The sequence below is a fragment of the Sturnira hondurensis genome, unplaced genomic scaffold, assembly GCF_014824575.4.
Source record: "Sturnira hondurensis isolate 20B ecotype Veracruz unplaced genomic scaffold, ASM1482457v3 Scaffold0004068, whole genome shotgun sequence".
Taxonomy (NCBI): Eukaryota; Metazoa; Chordata; class Mammalia; order Chiroptera; family Phyllostomidae; genus Sturnira; species Sturnira hondurensis.
This window is the reverse complement of record NW_028076699.1, coordinates 6,113,180-6,139,167: the sequence shown is the minus strand read 5'-3', so window position 1 is coordinate 6,139,167 and position 25,988 is coordinate 6,113,180. Positions and strand designations below refer to the sequence as shown.

Genomic DNA, 25,988 nt, shown 5'->3' with positions numbered 1-25,988 from the left:
ATAAATTTAAACCATTTAATATTCAGTGTTTCTTTTTAAAAACTCAGGTGAACGAAACTCAGAAAATATTTTTCACAATTCTGACATTAGTATGTTTCACTTTATCATTAGTCTTTACAACAAACAAGGTCATTATTATTAATAAATACCTTCGCAAACACTTTCATAGTATATCCCAAGTACTGCACTCTGGGATCAATAGCTGCATAAGTAGCCAGCATTCTTGTGTTATGTTGAGCCTGAAAAATAATTACATATTTGAAAGCACTTCAAATTTATTAAAATTAACTCTAAAAATTAAATGGAAAGCTATAATACACTCCAAATAGAATTTATAAACATAAAACTCAAAATACCTATAAATTAGCCAAACAAAAACTAATTTTCAATCAGAAAGAAATATGAAGATAACTTTCCCCCTTATACTGCTCACATTTAAAATCTTTAAATATAAAGGTATGGTCAGTGATCTATATAGACCACCTAATGATGTTCTATAAACTTTTTCAGTAAGTGTAAATATACCTGGGTCTATAAGAAAGAGAAACTTACCAATGTATTATACAAACTGATATCTCCTTCTAAACCACTCCGTCTGTGTTCAAATTTTACTATAGGCACTTTGGCAGTAGTTATAGGCAAAATGTTTCTTAAACCTGATTAAAAATAAAACTTCACTAGGTTAAATAATTTTCACAAAGCTAAAAAAATATTTTGTTGTTTTAAACTTATAATTTAAAATTCATACCTGGATGTCTCTTAAGAATTTTTGCCAAATTTTCAATTATTTCCTTACAATTTAATTTCTAAAAGAAAGAAAGAAAAAATAAAATAGGTCTGACTCAACTGGGCCTTGTACAAATTCTACTTTAATCTCGGCACTTAATACTAACATTTAAAATCTCTAGCCATAAGTTCTATATAACCTTCTACACAAGTAAATGGCGCATAAACCCACAGTACCAGCATCATTTGGAAACAAAAAGAAATGCAGAATCTCAGGCCCCACCTCAGTCTAATGAATCATAATCTACATTTTAACAAAACCCAAGTAATTCACATCCACATTAAAGTTTGAGAAGCACAAAGACAAGAGGATAATGTTTTCAAATACATGAATAAACAACTATAGATGGGTTTGTTGAAGGTAAAAGAATGTGGTGATTAAGAACATACACTCTGAATTTAGGCAAACTCGAATTTAAATCTTAAACTAAGTACTGAAGAGTTACAGCACTTTGACCAGATTCTTAATTTCTCTGAGCTTCATACTACACTATTATATAAAATCAAGATAATCATACACTCCTGCCCTATAGAATAATTAGAGGGATTATATGAGAAATGTATGTAAAGCATTCACCAGCATGCTTGGCACAAATTAAGCACTTTAAGTCTGTGAGCTATTTATTATTATTATGTTGATAAATAAAATACAAATAATCCTTTTATAACTAGAATCTACTTCTTCAAGAAAATTCTTACCCCCTTAAAATTTAAATGTGCTGATTTTTTAAAAACTAGACAACAGAGTTGATATGGTAACAATTTCCGTGACATACAAAACAGGGAAGATAATGGCATCATAAATTAACTGCATTAAGCTAATGGATATTTACATCATGCCCACACTTACTACTAAAATCACTTTTGTATATCCCCAACATGCTTCTTTTTCACTACAAGAAAGTGGTAGTCCTTGCAGCTTCACTTGGAGATTTCAAGGGAAACTTTAGTTACTAAGTAACACATAATAAAATGAGGTTATTTTCCTCTTTACTATGCAATGATATAAATTTATGCTAAATTTTAAGTTTTCAATTATGGCTCATCTGGAAAAAAACATTTATTCTTTTTCACTGTTTCAACCTTCCAGTGTGGATAGCACTGATTATATATAATACATAAACCCTTAGTAATTAGAAGTATGATTATTAAATTTTACATAGAAGTTACCTAAAACCCTAACCTCTTCCCTGAATAAAAATTGTTGTCTATGCCCTCAATTCTTGCTCTTCAAAATGTATAGAGGCATCTTTCAGGTAGATAGCACTGAGAAGAAGTTAATTTAAGAAGAACTAAAATATTTCAACTTTTCAGTTTCTTTACAGAACAAGTATGTTACCACCAGAAGCATTTACTTAGGGCCAGAAATAAGATCTACCAGACACCGTTGCCACCTCTACTCTAGTTGGTTCTAACAATTACCTTTTGAAAAAACTATTTGAGAAACACATAGGTACACTATTCTGCTGAATTCTCTTATAAAATAGCAGAGGCTATCCTGACACCACTACAGATGCCAGAAGCGTGGCCTCTCCCCAATCTTGCAAGCAGTCCCTGGTTTTGAAACATAAATAGCAATAGCTATGCTGGTATTAAAAAAAAAAAAAAAGCTACAGAGATCCCCTGCTTTTCAAGTTGCTGCTAGGAAGACCTAGGACACTTCTTCCCCCATCCAATTAGCCCCTTTCTTTACTGGAGTTTGAGCAATGTTTTTCTCACTGCTGAGGCCTATACACAAAGAAGAAAAGCCCAAGCACCCACTCTTACTGATGAGACTGCTCTGGGGTAAGGTCTGCTCCTGGCATCTCACTGTGGAACTCAGAAAGCTTTCAATTTCAGAAAGTAGTGGTTAGGTTCTACAGTACTATTAGTACTATATTTCAGCTACATTGTGGGTTAAATAAATTACAAAGAAACAGTGAGATACAATGGAAAGAGCATGAACTCTGGAGTCAGACAGACCTGGGTATGAATCCCGGCTCCAACATTTTACTAGCTGTGAACTTGGGCAAGTCAGTTTATCTCTCAAAGCCTCAGTTTCCTCATCTGTAAAATGGGGGAAATTATCTACCTCGAAGGTGGTTTTAAGAGTGAAATGAGATAACGTATGTAAAGTGTATACTGGGGAGTCAACGAATGTTAATTCCCCTCCTCGCCCAAAATGAATTTCTCAAAGCTATCCTATGTGTTACATGCTATTGAGTCAGCTCTGCCTCCTGGAGATCCTATGAGTAAGTTATGCGCCCAATGTCCTGTCCTCAGTAATCCTGCTCAGCTCCTGTTGATTCACGCCTATGGGCTTCTTCTTTGAAGTCAATCTATCTCATATTTGGTCCTCCTCTTTTCCTGCTGCCTTCTATTTCTTTAGCATTATGACTTCGCCAAAAAAACCCTGACTTTGCACAATGTGCCCAAAGTAGGTAAGTTTCAGTTTTGTCATTTTTGCTTCTAGCCATGTTTCAGGATTAATTTACTATAGGACTCCCTTTTGGTCTTTCTGGCAGTCCAGAGTATTCATAGAGCTCTCCCTGAATACCATATTTCAAATAAACAATATTTTTTTCTATCAGCCTCTTTCACTGTAGAACTAACTAGAACAAATCATTTATAACACTGTTTCTACAGAAAAAAGAAATGTGTTCTGAGTAACCCCAAATTGTAATGAGCTTGTAGAGCACAAGCCATTTATAAATTAGATGTCCACCTTTATTTTCTATCTTTAATGATATAAAGACATCACCTAATGGAAAAATATGAAAAGACAGAGTAAGTGAGATCAACATTCACCACTGAACTGAAGCATCAGCTTCTCATTGGTTCTAGTAAAAAAAAATTCTAACTTTATGGTATACTAACTTTTCCAAAAATTTATTACAAGCACTTATAACTCTCAATGATATGCTTTTTGCATTATAAAATTACTTAAACAGCAAATTTACTTAAATATTTTAATGTCTTAAGATAATAATGCTAATCCCTTTACATTTTAAACATTGCTATCGTTAATATATTTACATAAAGAATGACACGATACTTTTATCAATACTACATACAAACTTAAAAATAGATTCATCACTGGAAGAAAATAAACTACATCCCTTTCCAAACACTAACTCTTACCTCCGCATTTTCATGGCCTTCCAGGGTCATACAAATATCCAGATCGCTATCCCGAAATCCAAATCCATTCTTAGAAGAGCCAAATAAGCACAATCTTGCCTTTTCTAAGCAAAGAAAAATAAATCAAAAGTTTCATAATTAGCAAGAAAAAAGGAGTCTTGTATTACCTATTTATGGCTTAATACAGATGATCTTGTCCACTTCTAGGACTTAAATTTATCTACCATTAACAGATATACTGATAAATTCCAAAATACTCATTTAAAATGCAGATCTTTGATTCCAAAGACCCAAGATTCCACACTCATATATCTAACTGCTTCTTCCATTTTCCAGACATCATGAATTCAACAAGTCAAAACTAAACCATGAACTTTATCTCAAACCTATTATTCACATAATCCTTATGCTTAGCAAATATTATCATGATTAACTCAACTGCCCAAGTTAGAAATATACTCGTATGTGTGACCAACACCTCTGTCTCAACTTCCACATCCAAAAAACCACCAAGTAAGTCCTTCAGATTCTTCCAACTTAAGTATCTCGTTAAGTTCATCTACTTTTATTCATTCTCAATATTACTACCAATAGTTAAGATCAATATTTAGAGATTTATGTCTTGGGAATAAACTAGTTTTTTTAAGGTGCATTCAAGTAGTTTACAAATAAATATCACATTAGTACTGGGTTGGCCAGAAAGTCCATATGGTTTTTTCCATAAAATAAGATGCATTTTTCATGTTCAGCAATAACTTTATTGATTTAGGTATTTTGAGTACGTCAGCAATCTCCTGTGTGGTAAAACACTGACTGTCTCAAGTAGTGTCTCAATTTGATCACAATCAACTTCAACTGCTCTCCCAACCGTGGAGCATTATCCAGCAAGAAATCTCCAGCTCAAAACCTCACAAACCAGTTTTGACACATTCAATCAGTCACAGCACCTCCTCCACACAAATCTTATTTTTTTTAAGTTTCAGTGTGTTTTTACCTTTCTTGAAATAATAAAGCATAATATGTCAAAAATGTTGCTTATTTTCTTTCATCTTCAACATTAAAATAGCTACACAAGCGCTGGCGTAGCTCAGTGGATTGAGCGTGGGACTGTGAACCAAAGGGTCAGTAGATTCCCAGTCAGGGTACATGCCTGGCTTGTGGCCCAGGTCCCCAGTAGGAGTCACTTGAAAGGCAACCACACGTTGAGTTTTCTCTCCCTTTCTTTCTCCCTCCCTTCCCCTTTCATTAAAAATAAATAAAATCTTAAAAAAAATAAAACAGCTGCACAAAAATTCACTGATTTGGGTTTTTTTTTTAACGCACTCTAATATGACAGCACTTTGATATGTCACAATACAAACAAAATTGTTTCAAATGAAGTTAAAGACAACTACACAATACTACAGCCATCTTACGCAAAATAACTTTTTGGCCAACCCAGTATTATACATGGAATTAATTGTCTTCCAAAAATGAATCATTAATCCATTTGATATAAATTAGGATATAAATTATCTTCTCTTCCTTAGTATCATTCACTACAGATGACACTTGAAACAAGCTATGACTTAATGAGATTGGGTTTTTCTTCCTATTAATTCTTGTAGACTATACATTTAGATAACAAATTCTATATTTTCAAAACTTAATTATACAATTCAGTTCTGATACCCTACCTGAAATTTCAATGATAACTGAGAGATATAAAAAGCTATGTTCATAGCTTTTTAAAATATGCATCAGTTTAAATATAGCAAATAAAAAATATGCATCAGTTTAATATAATAGGGACTTAGATTTGGTCAATACTTTATATACTAGCAAATATTAAAAAGTGGAATCTTATAGCATATAACAGATTATCTTTTAAAAGCACAAATTCATTCTGATTATAAATCAACTCTATTCTTTCCTAAAACATTTGGCAAAAAATCTCTTAATTCTTCAACCTTATACTTAAAACCTGTCCCTTCCACTATTTTTGCCATCTCAGTTAAATAGCACAATCTAATCACAGAGGTAAACACCTTGAAACTACCCTTGACTCCTTTCCTTTCAACTGACACGTAATGCACCATCATCACATGTAATGCATCAGCAGATCCTGTTGGCTCTACACTCAACACACCCTAAATTTGACCACTCCTCATCTACTCTTTAAATCACTGTGACATCTCATCTGGGTGTATGCAACAGCCTTCTGAATATTTTGCTTGCTTCTTTACTTAGGAATCTATACTCTGTTTTCTCAGATCATGTCACCTGTAAGTGGTAAAATCCTCCACAAGCTCCTCATTAGACATTCAAAATTCAAAGTCTTTCTACCAACTTCTAGAAGACCCTAATGATCCAGTCTGTAGGCTACCTCCCTGACCTCATCTGTCTAGTACAATCTACCTCACAAACTCCACTCCAGCCACACTGATTTCCTAGCTGGCCTTCAAACATACCAAACATACTACAGTGTTGGGGTATTTGCACTTTCTATTCTTTCTTTCTAGAATGTTCCCTCCATAGATATTCATATAATTTGTTTCTTTATATTATTCACAGCTCTACTCAAATGTCACCTTATCAGAAAACAACCATAACAACCCATCAGTATCCTTTTAACTCCTGCCTTTAATAGCATTTACTATTTCCTGATATTATATTACATACATATTTTTACGAGACTGTTTCCCACTCTCAATATAAGCTTCATGAGAACAGGTGTTACCTCTTTTATCAACACTGTAACCCCAGCACCTAGAATAGTATCTAACATATAACTATTCAATAAACACTTTAAATAAATTAATGAAACTCAAACCAGGTAACTGGAATAACAAAATCATCAATTTTTAACATGTGACATACCATCATATTCTTTTTGAATAAACTTTTCCAAGCTGATTAAAATTTGCTCCCTGTTGTGTTGTTCAGAGAAAGGTGGTGATAACTCATCTAAATTTAAAAAGAAAAGGAAAATAAAATCTGAAAGAATCTTCAATTTTTTTACCCTAAAAATTTTACTTGAATTTCTTTATTATTTGTTAACTTCTAAGAATATTAAAATCATAAATGTTACCAGGGAAGGAAGGGGCAGAAGAACAGCAAAAAATGACTTTTATAAATCTATATACATTTCACATAATTTTCTTTATAAAATACCTACAAAATATATTTACTCCTATATATTATTTAATATTGTTTTCTTCAGACATTCTACTCTCTTCCATATACATGCTTGTTTTAGCCTCCTGGTAGACTCATACTCCATTATTACACTGGGCACCTAATCCATTAAAATCTAACAGTTGCCACAAATGCCTGGTCAAAATGCACATCTTCTATATAAGCTGCCCAATCAGTCTTCAAAGACCTTTCCCTAACTAAATTTCCTTAGTTCTCCAAAGTGCTTGCCAGTTTAGTTTGCGTGTCCTTTCAGTTTTGTAGTTGTTTCATGTATGTTTATCTTATTTTTCTAAATAAGACCATATACATATGTAAGTCTTTCCCCAAAATATCTTTATAGCCTTATCTCCCTCTGCTGCCTTTCTTACACCTTACCAAATCTAAGGCAATTATTCTCCAAGTTAAACACCCTTCATTTTTATGCATAATCTTCTATACCTGAAAATGCAGTTAAAGGTCCAACTTAAATGCCACATCATTAATTACGATTCCTCTGATATATCCCAGTTAAAACTGTATTTGCACTGCATTTTGTTTACTATTACTATAGCATTGAACACATTCTGCTTCCAATTATGGCAACATTCATACATGTCATATGCATCCATCTAGAGTAGCACTGTGTAAAAACACTGCAACGATAAAAATGTTCTTTATCTAGACTGTCCAATACAATAGCTACTAGAACACATGCAGCTATTCCGTATCTGAGATGTGGCTAGTGTAACTGAGGAACTTCACTGTCCATTTCTGTTCATTTTAATTAATTAAAATTTAAATAGCCACATATAGCCAGTGGCTATCATATTAGACAGCACAATTCCAAAGTCTAAGCTCCTTAAAAGTAACACAGACAGACCCTGTATCCCCCTTGCCATCACCACAGTGCCCTGCACTCAGTAGGCATTTAGTGAATATCTACAGCTGATCTCTAAACTATTCAAAAACGTCTACCAAAACAAATGTAAGCAAACCATTTTTAAATTAGAAAAAAAGATATTCAAAATCTAAGAAAGAAACTAGTCTCAGTAGTTCTAATAATAAAAGACTTACCAAAACATCTTTTACATACTAAATCAAGTATTTCCCGAAATCTACTTGTCATTGGTGGCAGAGGTTTTAGATCAATTTTCCTGAAATCCTCCGGGCAATCATTTTTTGAATGGCCATCCTTTTTGCAGATGCTGCATACTATGGTTGGTGGCTATACAAAGGCAAAAAATAATCTAATCTAATAAACTATTGAGGGGCTTGATCATTACTTTAAAAGCATATCCAAAAAGAATTATTTTATGTAGCTCAGGTCTGATAACCTGTTCTTTCAGGGGGTTGGCGAGAATGGGGGAAGCATGTTAATGAAACGCATTGTTAAATATAAGAAATCTGTTTTGAGCCTTTAACTTTCTTCCCCACTAAAATGGTATTATCAAGGATAAGCTTTAGCTGAAGATATAAAATAAAATAACAAGAGATGAAAAAGGTATAGATTAATTCAAACAGTTTGATCAGCCCCTAAATTAAATGCACGGATTACAATTTAACCTACTGAGATCCTTAACAAACTAGATAACAATCATACATCACTTAACAGGGGATATTTTCTGAGAAACGTATTATCAGGTGATTCTGTAATTTTGCAAGCATCATAGAGCACACTTACACAAACCTAAATGATACAGCCTACTATACACAAAGGCTGTAAGTGATAGCCTATTGTACCGAGGCTACAAGCCTGTACAATATGTTATTGTAATAATGAAGGTAATAGGTAACTTGTCATTTATATATCTAATCATAGAAAAGTACAATAAAACAGTAAAAATGTGATATAAAAATGTGTGTGAGTGTGCATTTGGAGGGCAAGAAGAGGGCTGTGGGTTGAGGCACCATTGGAGGGAGAATGGTCATCAGAAGGAAGGGACAGGGGGAAGAAAGAGAAAGGGAGAAGAGAGCAGAGATTGAAAGAGACTGAGAAAGCCTGAGATGAGAAATTATAAAAGTGGGAGGGAGAGGGAGAAGACGGAGAGAACTGGACTAGAAAGAGATAAAGAGAATGAATGTGTGTGCAGGGGCTGGGGCAGGCAGCTCTGGGCTCCCTCTTCCCGAGCTCTAGCTCCCTTTCCTACTCCAACCCCAGCAGTGGCCCGGCACACAGCTGGTGGACAGCAATCTGAGAGGCTCCTCTAAGCCACCCAGAGCTAGCAGTAAATTCAACACTGTAGTCAAGTTCAACCTTTTCTTTCCACATTGAAAATAACCTTTTTGTTTATCACCTATTATAATCTTACGGGACCATCAATGTAGTCCACTGTTGACTAAAAATCATTATGTGGTACATGATTGTATAAGAAGTTTCAAGAAGCTACTTTCATTTCATACTAAACATTTTTACGTTCAGAACCAATCAATCAAAAAACTCGCGCCTGCCTAGTTGGCTCCATTTATTACATTAGCATGGCACTCAAGAAACCAAACTGTAAAGCTGAATTCTAAAAATAAATTAGCTCCATACAAGGAACAACTCTTATGCAACATCCACAAACTTAACCTCAAAACCTATACCATCATTTGATTTATGCATGATCTATATAATCAGCATCCTGGGTGCTCATAATATTTTAATTATGTATACTGCACCTGAAGCAATGTGACTTAGCTAAAACTTTTGTATTAACAAAATAGTTATTGCTTTTTTCTGTACATCACGGTATTTTATTTTCTATAATTTATTAAGTTAAAGTTCAGAGTCTGTCACTTTAAAAGTAGGAAAATTATGATTTCTGTAATTTATAATGGGCATATCGAAATGCAAAGAGAAGCTCAATGGCAAAGAAAAAGAATCTGGATTCTTCATATTTTTGCATTCAACTATCTTTAGCAGGTTTATATTTCCCCCACTCAGCAATCATCCTACCTACTCCCCACCCCCCCAAAAAAACCTCTTTAAAATAGAATACTATTATAGTTTATACATCTTGTATTCTCATTTGTGAGGGAAAAATAATCATTGGGTATTTTTAAAAAGGCAAAATTTAAAATAACTGATAGCTTTGCCAAATTGATTTTCATAAAATATCTAATGAATCCTTTCATATATAAGAAAGTGAAGCATATCAACTAGTAATAGAGTGATGAAACTTTCTGGTATTTTACATATATTCTTTAAAGGCCACTATTAGCAATAATGCAGCAAAATTAAAATAGATACCAAAATGTAATTCCAAAACAATTGTCTACACCATCACAGAAACTATTTTTACATTCCTGAATCTAAAAACTATAAAAACAGAGCCATACAACAACCATAACATCTTAGAGATTGTTTGCAAACTGTATCCTACCTTGCCAGACGTTAAAATAAACTTATCAAACACATAATGTAATTCCTGGGTGGGGTGGTTATCATCATCATTAAGGTCAGAAGCATCTTCTCTGGCTTTGCAGTTGCAAGAGGTAGCAGATGTGTCGGTGCACACAATCTGATGTGAATTCTCTGTTTCTAAATGTGACCTGCAGTCTGTACCAACAGATTCATTTAGGTCAGAGAATTTATAATCAATGCAATTACATTGGCTGAGCTCCTTGTTTAAACAAGTTTCAGAAGGTGCTAAATCATCTTGTTTCTTAATTGATTTTGGTTCTAATTCACTGCCTTCACTGGCAGAAAGAGATGAAGATTCCTTTCCACGTTCAGCCAAAACTAGTTCATTTACCAACAAACTGTCATCTTCAGTAATACATCTCTGTGATGTACATTTCATTTCATGATGTTTTTCAGGTTGACCTCTTTCTGTATTTACTTTTTCTGTGCCTTCCCCAAGTTGAATGCAACAATTAGACGTCATATTGTCAGACTTCACTGGTTTCTTATTGCTTATTTTCCCCTTCTCTTTTTTCACGGAATCTGCTGTTGATTTCTCTGCACCCTTCCTCTGAGGACAGGCAAAGTATCGATAAGCTGCCCTGAATCTCTCCACAACATATTCAAAAACAAGCTGGCTGTTTAAACTCCGTGCAACATTCCTCTTGACTGAAAATGGATCTAATAAAAAAGAAAATGGTCAGTAGCTAAGTATCTACTAACAAACAATATTTCTAAGCTTATACAAATAAATCTGAACTGCTAGATTGTGAGCAAAGTACATTTTCCTAAAGTTTTTCTAAACTGAAGTTCCAATGAGAGGTCCTGCAAAGCGAGCAGGGGAAACACAATAGCAACATCTTTTCCTTTGTTTCTGTCATAAAATAAAAAACCTTCTAGAAAAGAAATAAAAGAATAATAATAAGGTAATGAGAGAACTGTCGAGAAACCCAACTCAGTAATTACAAAGTTTCAATGATGAAACTGCTGGAAACAGCTATGCCAATATGCCTCCCTACGTGTCATTGAAGGAAATTTTTCAAGTTCTTGGGACCCATTACTGATTTTTATTGTTATAGTATTCTTTAGTTACATACTCTTTGCAATTTAAACAAACAAAATATAAGCTAAACTATCAAAGCTTCAAGTTAAAAAATACTGATTTTAAGATTTAACTTTAATGAAATTAGAAAATTTAAGTGAGAAAGGAGAAACAGAAAAGTAGGAACAGACCTAAGAAAGTAAAAATTAAACCAAAATTTAAATTTTGATCCAATCTAAAATGGTGGCTATGTTGAAAAGGCTTACACCAACTCATACTTCTGAAAACATTTTTTATCCTCTACGAAGGACATTTTTTCATTGCTTCTAGAGAGAAAGGAAGGGAAAGAGAGATACATCAATGTGAGAGAGAAACATCAATCAGTTGCCTCCAATACATGCCCAGACCAGGGATCAAACCTGCAACCTAGATACATGCCCTGACTGGGAATGGAACCTGCAACCTTTCGGGTACAGGACAATGCTCCAACCGAACCACACTGGTCAGGGTGGTTTTTGAATCTTATAAGCCTTACATACAAATATGCCAAGGAAAAAAGGATAGTATCATTCAAAAAACAGTGCAAATTTTTTCCACTGCTGAAGATCATTAAGTAAAAGAATTAACAGGCCAGGATTGTTATGGTTGAAGCATCTGTTACTTTTTGCTTTTAGCTAAATACAGCCTTTAAAAAGCTTTTCCTGGCATCTATCCCCCTTCCAGAAGAAAAAGAAGATAAATTATGATGGCTGAAGGTTTCAGAATGCATTTATTTACTATGCGTAAGAGAGTACAAGATGAGAGGACATGCTTGAGCTTGAATGTACAATAATATTTGCGGGTTCAAGTCACACGAGAGAAGGCCAAAAGAGAACTGAGGGAATACGTAATCTAAACAAACTAAAATGACAAACAGTAATTAAATTTCCTACCTTTAAAATATAGGTAAAATATTGTGGAATTTATATTTTTGATTAAGAATTTAGAAGCCATTCTACTAATTTCTGTACCCTTAAAGATCTCAATGTTCTTGGGATTTGATGTGAATCCTGATCTGTCAACATCAACTGTTCTTTTTTTCTTTAGCTTAGTCACATTTTAATAGATGAGGTCATTAGAAGAAAATAAAAACTGGACTTTAAAATTACACTTGAGAAACTTTATGACACAAATTTCTCAAAAAAATCTTGTAATAGTCATCTAATTGTTCTATTTTTATATATGTTTGAAAATTCTCATAATTAAAAATTAAAATAAAGACATAAACAAGCTAATAACCCTAACCAATATAATATTTATAGATTGGCAACATTTAAATGAATATTAATCCTATAAACTATAATGGACTTGATAAAGTATTTATCTAATATACAATGACAACCTAGAGGTATATACACTGTTACAAAGCCAAGGGATAAAACTTATAACACTGCATTAGAAACAGAGGATGAGTAGCATACAAAAATTATTCTCCAAATGAAATATATCTTACCTTCAATGGCAATTCGCCTTTTAGGCCAGTTTTTGTTTTCTCTTGTTAAAATATCTTTTATCCGTACACATATGACATATTCTTCCAAAGCAAAATCCAGTGTGTAAAATTTTAGCAGCTCTAACCATAACTGTCCCAGAGATACCTGATTTGGTGCTTCTAATGTTAAAAGAGACTGGAAAAAAAATACTTTTCATTTAGGCTTCACAAAACTGAAGAACTATTTACTTTTCAGTTTTAAAAAACCTTAGAGATCAGTTCTTCAAAAAACTGGGCATAAAGAAGCAACTTGCCAAAAGCAGTTTGAGGCATTTCTGTAAACAGAGTCCCAGTTTACTGACTCCTAGAACTTTGTGTCCTTTCCACTAGAACAGTAATTCTCAACCTTTGCTGCACATTAGAATCACAGTGGAAGTACTAACATACACTAATACCTGAGTTACACACCACTCCCACATCCGATACCCATCCCAAGATTCTGATTTAACTGGCCAGGCTATGAACTGGAATTGGGATTTTTAAAGCTCCCTAAGTAATCCCCATGTCCAAGGTTGCAAACCACAGCATAACAATTACTACAGCTTTTCACAGCAGTAATTACTTCTAAAATCTTAAGTAAATGCCCAGAGCTTGCAAAAGCTAATTCCTTCATTTGCCAAATAGTTATTTAGAACCTACTATGTCCCTCACATTGTTAGGAATATAAAAAAAATGAGAGGTCACACTTATACATAATGCTCACCATGCATCATTCCATTCTTTTAAATACTGTGCATATAATTACTAATTCTAACAACTTTATAAAGTTGGGCAAAAATTTCATATGGCAAAAATTTGACCCAGGACCACCTACCTGGCTACCAGGTCCACATTGCTAATCACTATAACATACTGCCACTCAAATATGGTGAGTGGACTACTTCATGAATTAGGAGAAGAGATTATTTAGCAATTACAGTAAAGGCTGCATGCTAAAATGAGCTGTAAATTCATTAGAGAATCTTGACACTGAAAAACCAAACCAGATCAACTCTTCACTTTACAGATGAAAAAAATGGAGGCCAAAAGGCTTACTCAAAGTCAGTCAACCTACTATTAAAATAGTTTCAATCCAAGATATCACAAATGCTACAGATAAAAAAGCAAACAAAAAAAGAGCTTACTTTGCCATGTTTTTCCTTCATGGCACTACTTTGGTTGTCAGTTTCTGTCTTCTTGGTATCATCTTTTAGTTGCTCTGCCTTAGCTTTGTTTTCCTCAGCAACTGAGGTTTTCTCAGTTGCACTACTTGGGTTATATTCCCACTTCACAAACTTGTCTTCTACTATGCCCTTCAGCTGAAAGTCATCCATTCTTTTTGGGTCAAAGCCTTCAATCTATATAAAAAGGCATTCCAAATTGGTAGTGAAAAAAACAAATTATTTTAAAAGATGGACAAACAGGCAAACCAGAACACTCACTTAAACTGTTTAAACAGAGTACTCTGCAAGAGCAAACTACGCATCACAAACTCATGCTTACCCAACTTCCAAGTAAACAAGGAAGCAGAGGCGGTTTTCTTTGTTGTAGAAAAAACATCACCATTAATGCAAAACAGTAAGAAGGAATTCCACCATCAGTCTGGGAGTCAATATAGCACAACTGCAAAATGACAAGGAAAAGTATTATCACCATTTATTTATTTTTTTTTAAATTTATTTATTTATCTTTAGAGGGGAAGAGAAGGAGGGAGGGAGAGAAATATCAATGTATGGTTGCCTCTCATGAGTCCCCTGCTGGGAACTGGCCTGCAACCCAGGCATGTGCCCTGACTGGGAATCGAACCGCGATCATCTGGTTCACGGGCTCGTGCTCAATCCACTGAGCTACACCAGCCAGGGTATCACCATTTATTTTACAGATTTTTATTTATTTTTAGAGAGAGGGGAAGGGAAGAAGGAAGAGTGGGAGAGAAACACTGATATGTGAAACATCGATTGGCTGCCTTCTCCCACACACCCCAACCAGGGACCGGGCCCACAACCCGGGCAAGCTTCCTGACTGGGAATGGAGCTGGCAACCTTTCACGTTGCAGGATGACACTCACCAACTGAGCCACACTGGTCAGGGCTCACCATTTATTTTAGCTTTCTTTAATTTTCTCTGTTCCCCTCACAACAGAAGTAGCTTTTTTCCTACCATAATCACTGTAAAAAGCGTAAGTATATAATTATATAAATATATAAAAAATACAGGGATGACCTGAAATCTTACCAACCTAAAATAATTGCTGACATGTTGGTGTCTATTTTTCCATTCATTTTTTATTGCACATAAAGGCACATATACATTTTAGTTAGAGTATCATACAATATGCTTTTACTGTGGACACCTTTTAAAAATATTACTTTTTCCCTGGCTGGCATAGCTCAGTGGATTGAGCACGGGCCTGCACAATCGCGGTTCGATTCCCAGTCAGGGCACATGCCTGGGTTGCGGGCCAGTTCCCAGTAGGGGACTCACGAGAGGCAATCATACATTGATACTTCTCTCCTCTCCTTCCCTTCCCCTCTAAATATAAATAAATAAAAATAAATTAAAAATAAATTAAAAATATTACTTCTTCATCTTGCTTCTACTTCTTTTTTTTTTTTATCTTTAGAGAGGAAGGGAAGGAGAGAAGGAGAGAAATATCAATGTATGGTTGCCTCTCATGAGTCCCCTACTGGGAACTGGCCCGCAACCCAGGCATGTGCCCTGACTGGGAATCGAACCACGATTGTGTGGTTCGCTTGCTTCTACTTCTTTATGTTAATAATCTTCTATGTAGTTCATGCCTTCCTCTATACTCAAATAATTATATATAAACATATATACATTTTTATATAAATGCATAAATGATTTGTTTTACCAAAATTTTTTACTATACATATCTGTGTATTGCTTTCTTCCATTAACAAAAGCATTGAGAAAAATCCCTATAAGTCAGTTAGTACAACTCCAACACATTCTTTTAAATGGTTATAGTCTATGATCTGCCTGGTTACTCAATAGTTCCCCCATCCAAGAACATTCACATTTTTTTCTCAGTTTTTCCTACTTTAAACAGTGCTGTAATACTTATCCTTATACATATTTTCTAAGCACTGGTGAGCTAAATTCCCAGGAATGTATTTACTAGATTAAAAACTTTGTGATGTATTTCATTTCCAACATTGTAGTATTTCAAAAACTGTCAATGGGATGAGTGACATGTCTGTTTACTAGCCATTTCAATTTGCTCTTTTCTGAACAGCTTATTAAACCTTCTGGCAGTTTTTCTATTTTTATACATTACATATCAATTCATATGTGTTCTTTTTCATCAATCATACCCTTTAGATCTGGTACATGCATTTGAAAAAAATGTTATTTTTCCCAATATGCTTTTCTTTTGACATTATTTATGATACCCTTTACCACATAAAAGGTAGTTACATATGCTTATCTTACACAGCTTCTAGGTTTCCTGTCACAGTAAAAAAGGTTTCCCCAAGCCACAGGTCATATATATGTTCTTTTTTCTTTTTTTAAAAAATATTTTTATTTATTTATTTTTAGAGGGGAAGGGAAGGAGAGAGGAAGAGAAACATCAATGTATGGTTGCTTCTCATGCATCCCCTGCTGGGCACTGACTCCTGCCAGGAACTGGCCTGCAACCCAGGCATGTGTCCTGACTGGGAATCAAATCAGCTAACCCTCAGTTCAACTCACTGAAACACACCAGCCAGGGCTCTTTTATTTTTTCATACATTAAAATCTCATTTACACTAGGGTCAATTTTGTAGCTATTTGTCTATTCCTATACCAATGGTATACACTTAAATAAATCAGTTTTATAGTGGTAAAGTAGGTCCCTGTTACTAGTCTTCTCTTTCTGAGTTCTTTTGACTATTCTCAAACATTTCTTCTTCCATACTAATTTTAAGATAATTTTATCAACTTTTTAAAAATCTTGGTAATTCCAGTTAAAATTACTGTACATGCGAAAATTAATTTAAGGAGATTTCACATTTTAAGGATACCACCTCCCTCTCCAAGAACTTGGCATCTTTTCATTTCCCAAAAATTCAGGAATTGTCATCAATTACTCGCGTCCCCTCAACCCTCATAATCCAACGCCTCTGCCAGTCCTGCCTCCAAAACTTACCCCAAATCTACTTTGCTTCAAATCTACAGTTATCCAGCCCTGGCTGGTATAGCTCAGTGGATTGAGTGCTGGCCTGCAAACCAAATCTACAGTTATCCATAAATATTTTGTCCCCACATACTATGATTTATATTACTGGTTAGGTCCTCTTTTCTTCTGTTTCACTCACCTTAGCCCAATAGCGAAAGGCTAACACCAAGGGAATAAAGACGGGTTCTATTTTGCCAAGAGCAGCAAGCAAATCAGTAGTGAGGCATGCCATATCATTTCCTGCACTCACTCTACAGAGTAAATCACTGTGAACGAGAAAAAAACAAATTAAACTGTATTAATATTTTAATACATGAGACTACTTCAAATCCTCTAGCTATCCTTTCCACTCACCATATTTGAACACCTAAGAAGCCAAAATAAAAACAAATGTTTTAATAAACATAAGAGCCAAATGAAAACTATATATCAGTTCCATCACTAGCATTCCATATAAATTAAAGATGTTTTAAATGTTCATTTCTACTTCACGAATAAATTTCTACTTCATTTAGTATTTCAGTTCATGGGAAATTATTTTCAAAAGCATTATAATTCACCAAAATTTGATTTATGAGAAAAGACATTGATGTTGTTGATGTCAGGTAGTACAACATAGCTTCCTAATACATTCTTTATGCTTTGTACATGATAAAAACAAAAAAATGAAATTCTGAACTAGCTGGACTTCTTCATTCTAATTTTTTCCTAAGTTTCCATAACTGATATGCTATTTTTAGATAAGAGAATAGAAAGGATTTACCCTATTGACCTACAAGTAATGCTTATGTGTAAATGAAAATAGGAGCTACCTTAAATGAGGTAACAGAATTATAGTAGAGGTATTTTAGTAACAGAGAAGAATGTGCTATATTTTGCCATGTATAACACACACTTTTTACCCAAGTTTTTTTTCAAGATTGTGTTTGTTTATTTTTAGTGAGAAAGGAATGGGAGGAAAAGGAGAGGGGGAAAAAACACCAATGTGTGTGTGGTTGCCTCTTGCACACCCCCTATTATGGAGCTGGCCAACAACCCAGGTATGTCCCCTGACTAGGAATCAAACCAGTGACATTCTGGTTCACTGGCTAGAATTCAATCCACTGAGCCACACCAGCCAGGGGTGCCCAAATTTTGAGGGAAAAATAAGGATACGCATTATACATAGGTAGTACCTGAAATACCCTGTATCTGTCCTTGTGTTTTGTAATTATTTGTTATATAAAATCTCTTGTACCTCCTTGGCTGGTATGGCTCAATGGATTGAGTGCTGGCCTGTGAACCAAAAGGCCACTTGTTTGATTGCCAGTCAGGGCACATATCTGGGTTGCAGGCCAGGTAACAGTTGGGAGAATGGGAGAGACAACCAATCACTGTCTCTTTCACACTTCAATGTTTTTCTCCCTCCCTCTCCCTTCCTGTAAAAATAAATAAATAAAGATCTTTTTTAAAAAAACTACTAAAAATTTCTGGTACCATAGTATGTTCAAAAATAAATGCTAAAATTCCTTTATAATACAAAAACAAGTATCTAAATATAAATGAATAAAAAATTGAATTAGAAAGTTAAAATGAAAGCTTTTCTTCCCTGAAAGTTTGGGCCAAAAACATAGGTACACATTAAACATGAGAGCACATTATACACAGCAAAATACCGTACATGAGGTTGCCATTTAGAGGCAATTAAGACTTAATGTGATCAAAAAAACACTAGCAGTCAAAATACCTCCATTCCAATTCTGATTTTCCCCTAAATAATGTAAATTTGGACAAATTGCTTATTGTCCTCCAGATCTCAATCTTCTAATATAGAAAAAAGGGAAGTTGAACTAGACCTCCCATAGATGCTTCTAGTTTTGAATAAGAAAATAATAGAAATCTTAAAATATAAGATATAGAGGTTAATAATCAATTAAAGAACACTTTATTATTTCTGTAATGTTTTCAGGTCTCCCACATTCATCTAAAATAAAATTATTTTAGTTTCCTTTTCCCAAGGTACTTTGCTCTCTTAATACTATAGACATCTGACTAGAAAAGCAAGATTAGTCTTCAGTGATTCATTCAATCTCAGTGAACGAAAACCTAGAGTCTGACAGACTGTGAGTTCCTTGAAAAGAGAGACTATTTCTCATTTATGTTTGCATCCCCACAGAAAAGCATCACCTAACATAAAATAAATGTTCAACACAGTTAGGTGAATAAAGTTCTCCCTTACGGTGTTTTATTTTTAACTGTCTCGTTCTGTTTGTTTTTCACATGCTTTTAGTAAGGCTGCTACTTTTAATAAGTAGACACTTGCTTGGTCATATTAATTCAAGGAGAAACCTAAAACAAAAATTTTCTCTCTTAGAGATGTTCACTGCATATTTGGATGTTGTCATTATTTTTAAAAAATACTTTTATTTCTTCTTCATTGTTACCAACCTTTTCCGATCTTTGCACACCACAACAGGAACTTTAGCGTGAAAATCAGATTCCACATCTATATATAACACTAAGAAATAAAATAAAACAAGAAAGCTAATGTTAACATCTCTAAAATGTTTACTCTATAGTACAAATTAAGGAATAGTTTCCTTCTAAGTATCACTCTCACTGCTTCTGTGGGGCTATCCACTATTCCTGTTATGAGCATCAACCCAACAGAATCTCTTACCTCGCACAGTCCCAAATACTGTCTGAAAATTATAATTATCTTAAGAGGAAAAGTTTTAACATCTCTAAAAGTTTGAATATATCCAAGTAAGTAAATAATCTAGTCAAAGTTGTTAAACCAGTTTTTCATAGATATAGCAAACAGAAGGCACCACTTACTTCAAGGGCTATTTCCACAAGAGACGTGAAATAAGAACCTACAATGCTGTGAAAACTGAGTTCTTCCAAACATCCACACAAGTGAAAGACTAACTCTGCTGGCTCCATTCCCCATAAACATATGAAGAGTCTGCCCAATTAGAGCTCCTAAGGAAGGACTAACAAGGTGAAACACACTTCCACTCTTACATCCATCTCTACATCTCCAAGGCGGGCCCCATGCCATAAATGTCTAATCTGAATACAAACAGATGCATTAGCATTATTTCTTTTTGAGGTTCAAAGAAAATATCTTAGTAGTACTTGTTGGAATTACTAATTTATTTTTTAAAAAATTTGCTGAAGACCTATATGTCAGGAGTTGAATTATGCTTAATATATTGTGAATAAGACACAAGAACTCAAATCAAGGGTTTGAAAAACTAATCTATAAACAAATCCTATAGGTGACAAGACAGAGGTCTTAAAAGAGTACAATGAACACATAAAAGAAGAAACAATCAATTTCATAATCTGACTGCATTTTGTATGTTAGTTATGTGACTTTAAAAGGTAATCTATTCATGTACTTTAGTGGAAAAGAAATATTTAAAATATTCCAACAAGTCTAAAGAGGTAAAAGTTCTATATTTAACTCTGATCGGTAAGATGCTTTAGAGACAAATATTTATTAAGAAACAAAATGAGCCTTGGCTGGTGTAGCTCAGTGGATTGAGCATGGGCCTGCAAACCAGGGGATCCCAGTTTGATTCCCAGTCGGAGCACACGCCTGGGTTGCAGGCCAGTTCCCAGCATGGGAGGCTACCACACATTGATGTTTCTCTCCCTCTCTCCTTCCCTTCCCCTCCCCTCTAGAGATGAATAAGTGAAATCTTTAAAAAAAGACAACAAAATATTAAAATCCCTTTACAACAGTGACTTTCGACATTTTTTATCTCATGGCATACATAAACTAATTACTAAAATTCTGTGGCACACCCAAAAATATATTAATTTTGCCAATCTGACAAAAAAAGGTATAATTCTGATTTACCAAAAAAAAAAAAAAGGAAATTACCTACCCTTTTTGCTCCCAAGTGACTTTTTAAAAAATCACGTAGCTATGCTTCTATAAAAGGGTTTATAATACCAAGAATTAACCAATCACATGCAAACTTATTATACAACATGACTAGTAAGATGCAACTCTATTATATGACCTATATTTATGGTTCAAAGCAGGGCACTCACACCAGGGTGCTGTTGTCGTGTTAGCTGTTTTCATCTTTTATTATGACAGTCTAAAAGAAAAGAGGTCAGTGCTCCTAATAGTCAGGTACTGCATATTTTAAAAATTCTTGTGGCACACTGGTTGAAAATCGTTGCTTTACAAGATAAATGGGCCCCTAAAACTGACTTCCCAGAAAAGTGGCTAACAAGAAACTGATAATGGAGATCTAAGGGAGCAGATAGAAAGAAAAAGGAAGTTTAGAACTGGTATTAGGAGCCAATGGGAGTGTAAGGCTAAGGTCAATAAGCTATTCCTTCTAAGTCAAACTGCAAGCATTTTTGCCAGTTACTTTAGCTTAAAATCTAAACTGACAACAGTAATAATAAAGATCACAGCAGCAGAAATTTACTAAGTTACTGTATACTAGGCACTTTTCTAAACTATTTTCTACTCCATTTCACCCATACAACTTTCTCATAAAAAAGAGAGCATGTTATTGCAATTTTACAGATGAGAAAACTGAAGCTTTAAATAACTCATCATTAACATTAAAAAAACATTAAATAACTCATCAAAAACTACAACCAGCAAGTGGCAGAATTAAAATTTGTGCTTAGAAAATCTGGCTCCAGATCTTTAACTCTTAAGCACTTACTTCCTAACAAGAAATGCAGTAAATAAATACCAAGAAAAAATATTATAGATTGTATTACATAACTTGAGGCCTGGTTTGGGACCCCTGTAATCTGAAAATGTTTTATTTTAAAAGTATTTTGACCTATGTGAATGTCCTTTTTACATAAAAAAAAAATCCAGACATATGAGGCACAGAGGAAAACTTACTAAGCATTTGGTTGGTATGATATAAATGATTCAATTGGGCTGATGCTGCTTTAGGTGGGGAAAAAAACCATACTTACTCAATGAAGTCACACATTTTCCCCCCCAAGTCTCTCCCTAAGTCTTCCTTCATCAATGACTTTCCAATGACTAGGTTTTCTGTCTTCTTTTACAGAAGAAATGCTCATAATATTCAAAGCTAACATTTTAAAAATTACCCAAAAGGCAGATTTTATATTTTACATATCAATTTTAAATATACTTTTGATCTTACCGACATGTAAGTTTTCTAGTACACCCATTAAACACATACATAAGTATGTATATGTGTATATCCACATATAATACAATGACTCAAATAAGCTAGGAGTTTTATTTTAAATTGGTTAGCCATATATAAACAACATGATGCATGCACCTTTAAAGAGAATTTTCTTTAGCAAGACAAATTAAAAAAAGAAACTCACCACTTTTTTTTAAAATCCCAAGCACTTGTATCAGAAGATCTGGATGATTCATCTAAAAAAGTTTCAAATTAAATCAATATAGTCATTTCAAAGTTCAAGTTGCAGAATTTTAGAGGGAATTCAATTTCATTAAACACTTAAATAAAATCATGCTCTTTTAAGATAATAGAAAGAGAACAATGTTCTATTTTTATGGTAACACATCTTGTTCATGGAAGTAGAATTTAATAAATCATGTAGTGCTACGATTCCAGCAACAGCTCTTGAAATAATGAATTCTTAGGTGAGAAAAGATTGTGTCATTTTACAGCAAAACAAATGAAAAAAAATTAGTTTACAAAAAAACTGTCAAAGAGAAGTTAAGATAAAATTTAAAGGATACTGATAATTGGCAGCATCGCCCAAAGGCTTAGATTAAAATACTACTCTAAATAACAAGCTTGTCAAATATTTAGTGTATGCTTTGCTGCTATTTAAAAGTAATTAGTAATCATATATTAATTTAAAATAAGTGTATCAGACTAGAAATTAAACATCAAATTTCCACCAAAGTCAAACCTCCTTTTACATAAATTTATTCAAAAAATTAAAAACATGTAAAACATCAGTTGATTATTTTGTTTGATATATCAATAGATAAGCAATGTTAGAGGTACTAAATAACATTCGTACTTCTGCTAACAGTACTAGATGCTACACATTAAAAATACACATAATGTACCGGGCACTACACAAAAATATCTGGTATGTATAATCTTATTTAATATAAAAGTTATTATCCCTGTTTTGGAAATTAAGAAACTGAGGCTCAGAAAGATTAAGTAAGTAACTTGATCAGTTCAGCCAAGATTTGAACACTGATGTGTAATTTCAAAGTTTTTTTCCACTTTCTATACTACCTCCATAAGCAATAACTGTTCCACATGCTCAAATACAATCACTTGTCCTTTGTTTATGCATAAAGGATCAATTTATTGAAATGACTGTTTAGAAAATAACAGTAAGCACAAGTCCAGAAACTATTTTTATACATATTTTGATATGGTATGGTACTTCCAACACAAAACTGAAATTATGTGGCACCCTCGCTGGGTTGGACAGCTGGTTGGAGCATCATCCGATACACCAAAAGGTTACGGGTTAAATCCCCAGTTGGGGCACAGACAGGAAACAACCGACCAATGTTTCCCTTTCACATAGGTGTTTCTCTCTCTCTCCCCCCACCACCCAAAAATCAATAAACATATCCTCAAGTGAGGATAAAAAAATAAAAATTAAAAAATTTTAACTGAAATTTTGCAATACTTTTTCAATTAAAATTTGGAAAATAAGGTTATGAGTCACATTCAAATTAAAATGCATACTATATAATACATAAAAGAAAGAAACACATTTTCATTTTTCATAGTACAAAGACTGAAAAAACGCCACATTTCTAGTCTCAGTCAAGTCAGAAGTTGGGAGGCCGGGAACACATTAACATTGAAATCCCCTCAGACTTGTAAGTTGTAAACTGGGGCAATAGTTGAATCAGTGTAGAACTCTTGGGTAGGGTGAAGCAGAGGGTAGGCCACCACTTGCTGGGGACGAGGCAAGGCTGTGAGCTAATAAAGGAAGGGAGACCAGGGGCTGCATAGGAAGCATGAAAGTCTGAAGCAGAGGCTTGGGGACTTGATGCATCAAGGGCTGGAGCAAAGGCAGAGGAAGGTGTGGGTTTCTGCAATCAGAAAGATTTGGGATTTGGCGTTCAAAAAATGGCACTATTGGAGAGTTTAGAAACAGCATCGTGCATTTAGGAAAGATGGTCTCCTTCGTACTGGGGAATCCATTACTCCAGGCTGACAGATGGGCAGCATCATAGCATGTTGAGCAAGAAGCAGGATACTTTGTGTTAGGACAATGTAAGAGAGGGGGATTCAGTGTAAGGACAGGTTAGAGGCTGTGGCTGGAAAAAGGGGTGGATTTTGTCCTAGCATTCATCCTTTCTTCACCACTGTTTCTCATGTTTAAATTTTCTCAGGTTCTTGCTGATGTGTATAACAGATTCCTCACTGCTGAAAGGCTATCTACAGTCTCACTGGATACACTGAGATATTCCTGCTCCCATGCAAGGGCAAGGGCCACCAGACAGGCAAAGATGAGGACCTTCACAGCTATCAAGTCTAATCTGAATGCGGCTTCTCCTGTAAATCCTTGGTTTTAAGATTTCTGTTCAGCTAGTCTTCAGTTGGTTATTCAGGCCAACTGTTCTATATTTTAGTTGTAATTCTAGTCTGATTTTTGAGAGAAGGTGAGTATAACTTTTACCTACTCTGCTGCCATCTTTAATCTCCCTGGTTTTTCTTTTTGAAAGACTGCCTTTCACTGCTTCCTTTTTTGTCCCTTATTCCACCTATGTCTGACACTTAATAGTAGTTTCCCAAAGCACTGTTTAATCATGATGTAACTTCTATAAGGCAGAATTTTATAGTTCCCTTCACCTCCTCTAAAAAGATAATCAATAAAAAATATTAAGTCCTAGTTAAGAACCACATGATTAAAGTTCTTTTCTAATTACTTACCTTGGGAGGAAATTTTATATCTATATTAACATCACTACTTTTCAGAGCAAACTTAGTCAGAGATGAGCCATACAACCTAAGTGAACACTCTGGAAAATAAGGAAAAATATCAAAGCATAAAATACCATTCAAATATGGAACTTTAAAAAACAGTGGTAGAAAAACTGAATAAATCTCAATTCTATGTCTTCTAATTCTAATACCACAATTATAGAAGAATGATATTCTTTCTAAGTGATCTACAAAATAAAAATAGTTCTCACTATGGTGTTCAAAAACAGAGAAGAAAGAGAGAAATTACTCATAAAAGTTCAGTGTTTAAACAAAATTTTAGTATTAGTTCATTTAGGAATGACTACAAGTATGTTGAACATTTAATACATTAACAGAAAAGAATGTACAACCTAGCTATAGCTACTGTCACTAACTGCATTTATTTATTTTTACATATTTATATGAGATAGCACTTTAAATAGGAAAGGAATCACAGACATTCAATGACAATGCTCTTTAAAAATACAAAGTAGAGCCAAATCAATTAATATTACAAACCTAAAATCAAAAAAGCTCTGTGGCTTTCAAGAGTTCATACAGTAAATTAATAAAAACAATAACATACTACCTACAACATACTTTCTTAAGCTATCAAGCATGTCATTTCTAAAAAATAAGAAGACAATTTTTAAAAGGATCTCATCAGAGGGCAAATTGAAAAAAATAACATGGTTAGAACTGATCATCAGGCAGGTTTTGTTTCTTAGAAAGTGCAAGTTCATACTCAAGTTATAGATATAGAAGTATACTTTTCAAGTTCACAAAATGTCTGAAAATCATCCAAGTCATGAAAATCATAAAAATTTCATTTCTACTCTTATAATAAATTGTTCTACACATAACTTAAATTAGCATTCAATGTA

General features: G+C 34.1%; 1 protein-coding gene across 11 annotated transcripts in view; it reads right to left on the bottom strand.

The window, feature by feature from the left end:
- The window catches only part of TUT4 (terminal uridylyl transferase 4), a 127,250-nt gene that overhangs the window by 47,717 nt on the left and 53,545 nt on the right, over positions 1-25,988 (bottom strand). For all 11 annotated transcript variants that reach the window (XR_005066024.1, XM_037043266.1, XM_037043274.1 and 8 more), the window contains exons 6-19: positions 25,072-25,160; positions 22,511-22,562; positions 19,604-19,673; positions 17,316-17,442; positions 14,500-14,619; positions 14,142-14,354; positions 12,979-13,153; positions 10,425-11,125; positions 8,137-8,287; positions 6,766-6,852; positions 3,907-4,010; positions 749-806; positions 553-656; positions 150-239 (exon numbers count right to left, since the gene is read on the bottom strand). Coding sequence is in view for 10 of the 11 variants with exons in the window: in XM_037043266.1 (XP_036899161.1) it covers positions 150-239; positions 553-656; positions 749-806; positions 3,907-4,010; positions 6,766-6,852; positions 8,137-8,287; positions 10,425-11,125; positions 12,979-13,153; positions 14,142-14,354; positions 14,500-14,619; positions 17,316-17,442; positions 19,604-19,673; positions 22,511-22,562; positions 25,072-25,160 (2,141 nt within the window). In the remaining variant the exon portion in view is untranslated. The remainder of the gene's footprint in view (positions 1-149; positions 240-552; positions 657-748; positions 807-3,906; positions 4,011-6,765; positions 6,853-8,136; positions 8,288-10,424; positions 11,126-12,978; positions 13,154-14,141; positions 14,355-14,499; positions 14,620-17,315; positions 17,443-19,603; positions 19,674-22,510; positions 22,563-25,071; positions 25,161-25,988) is intronic.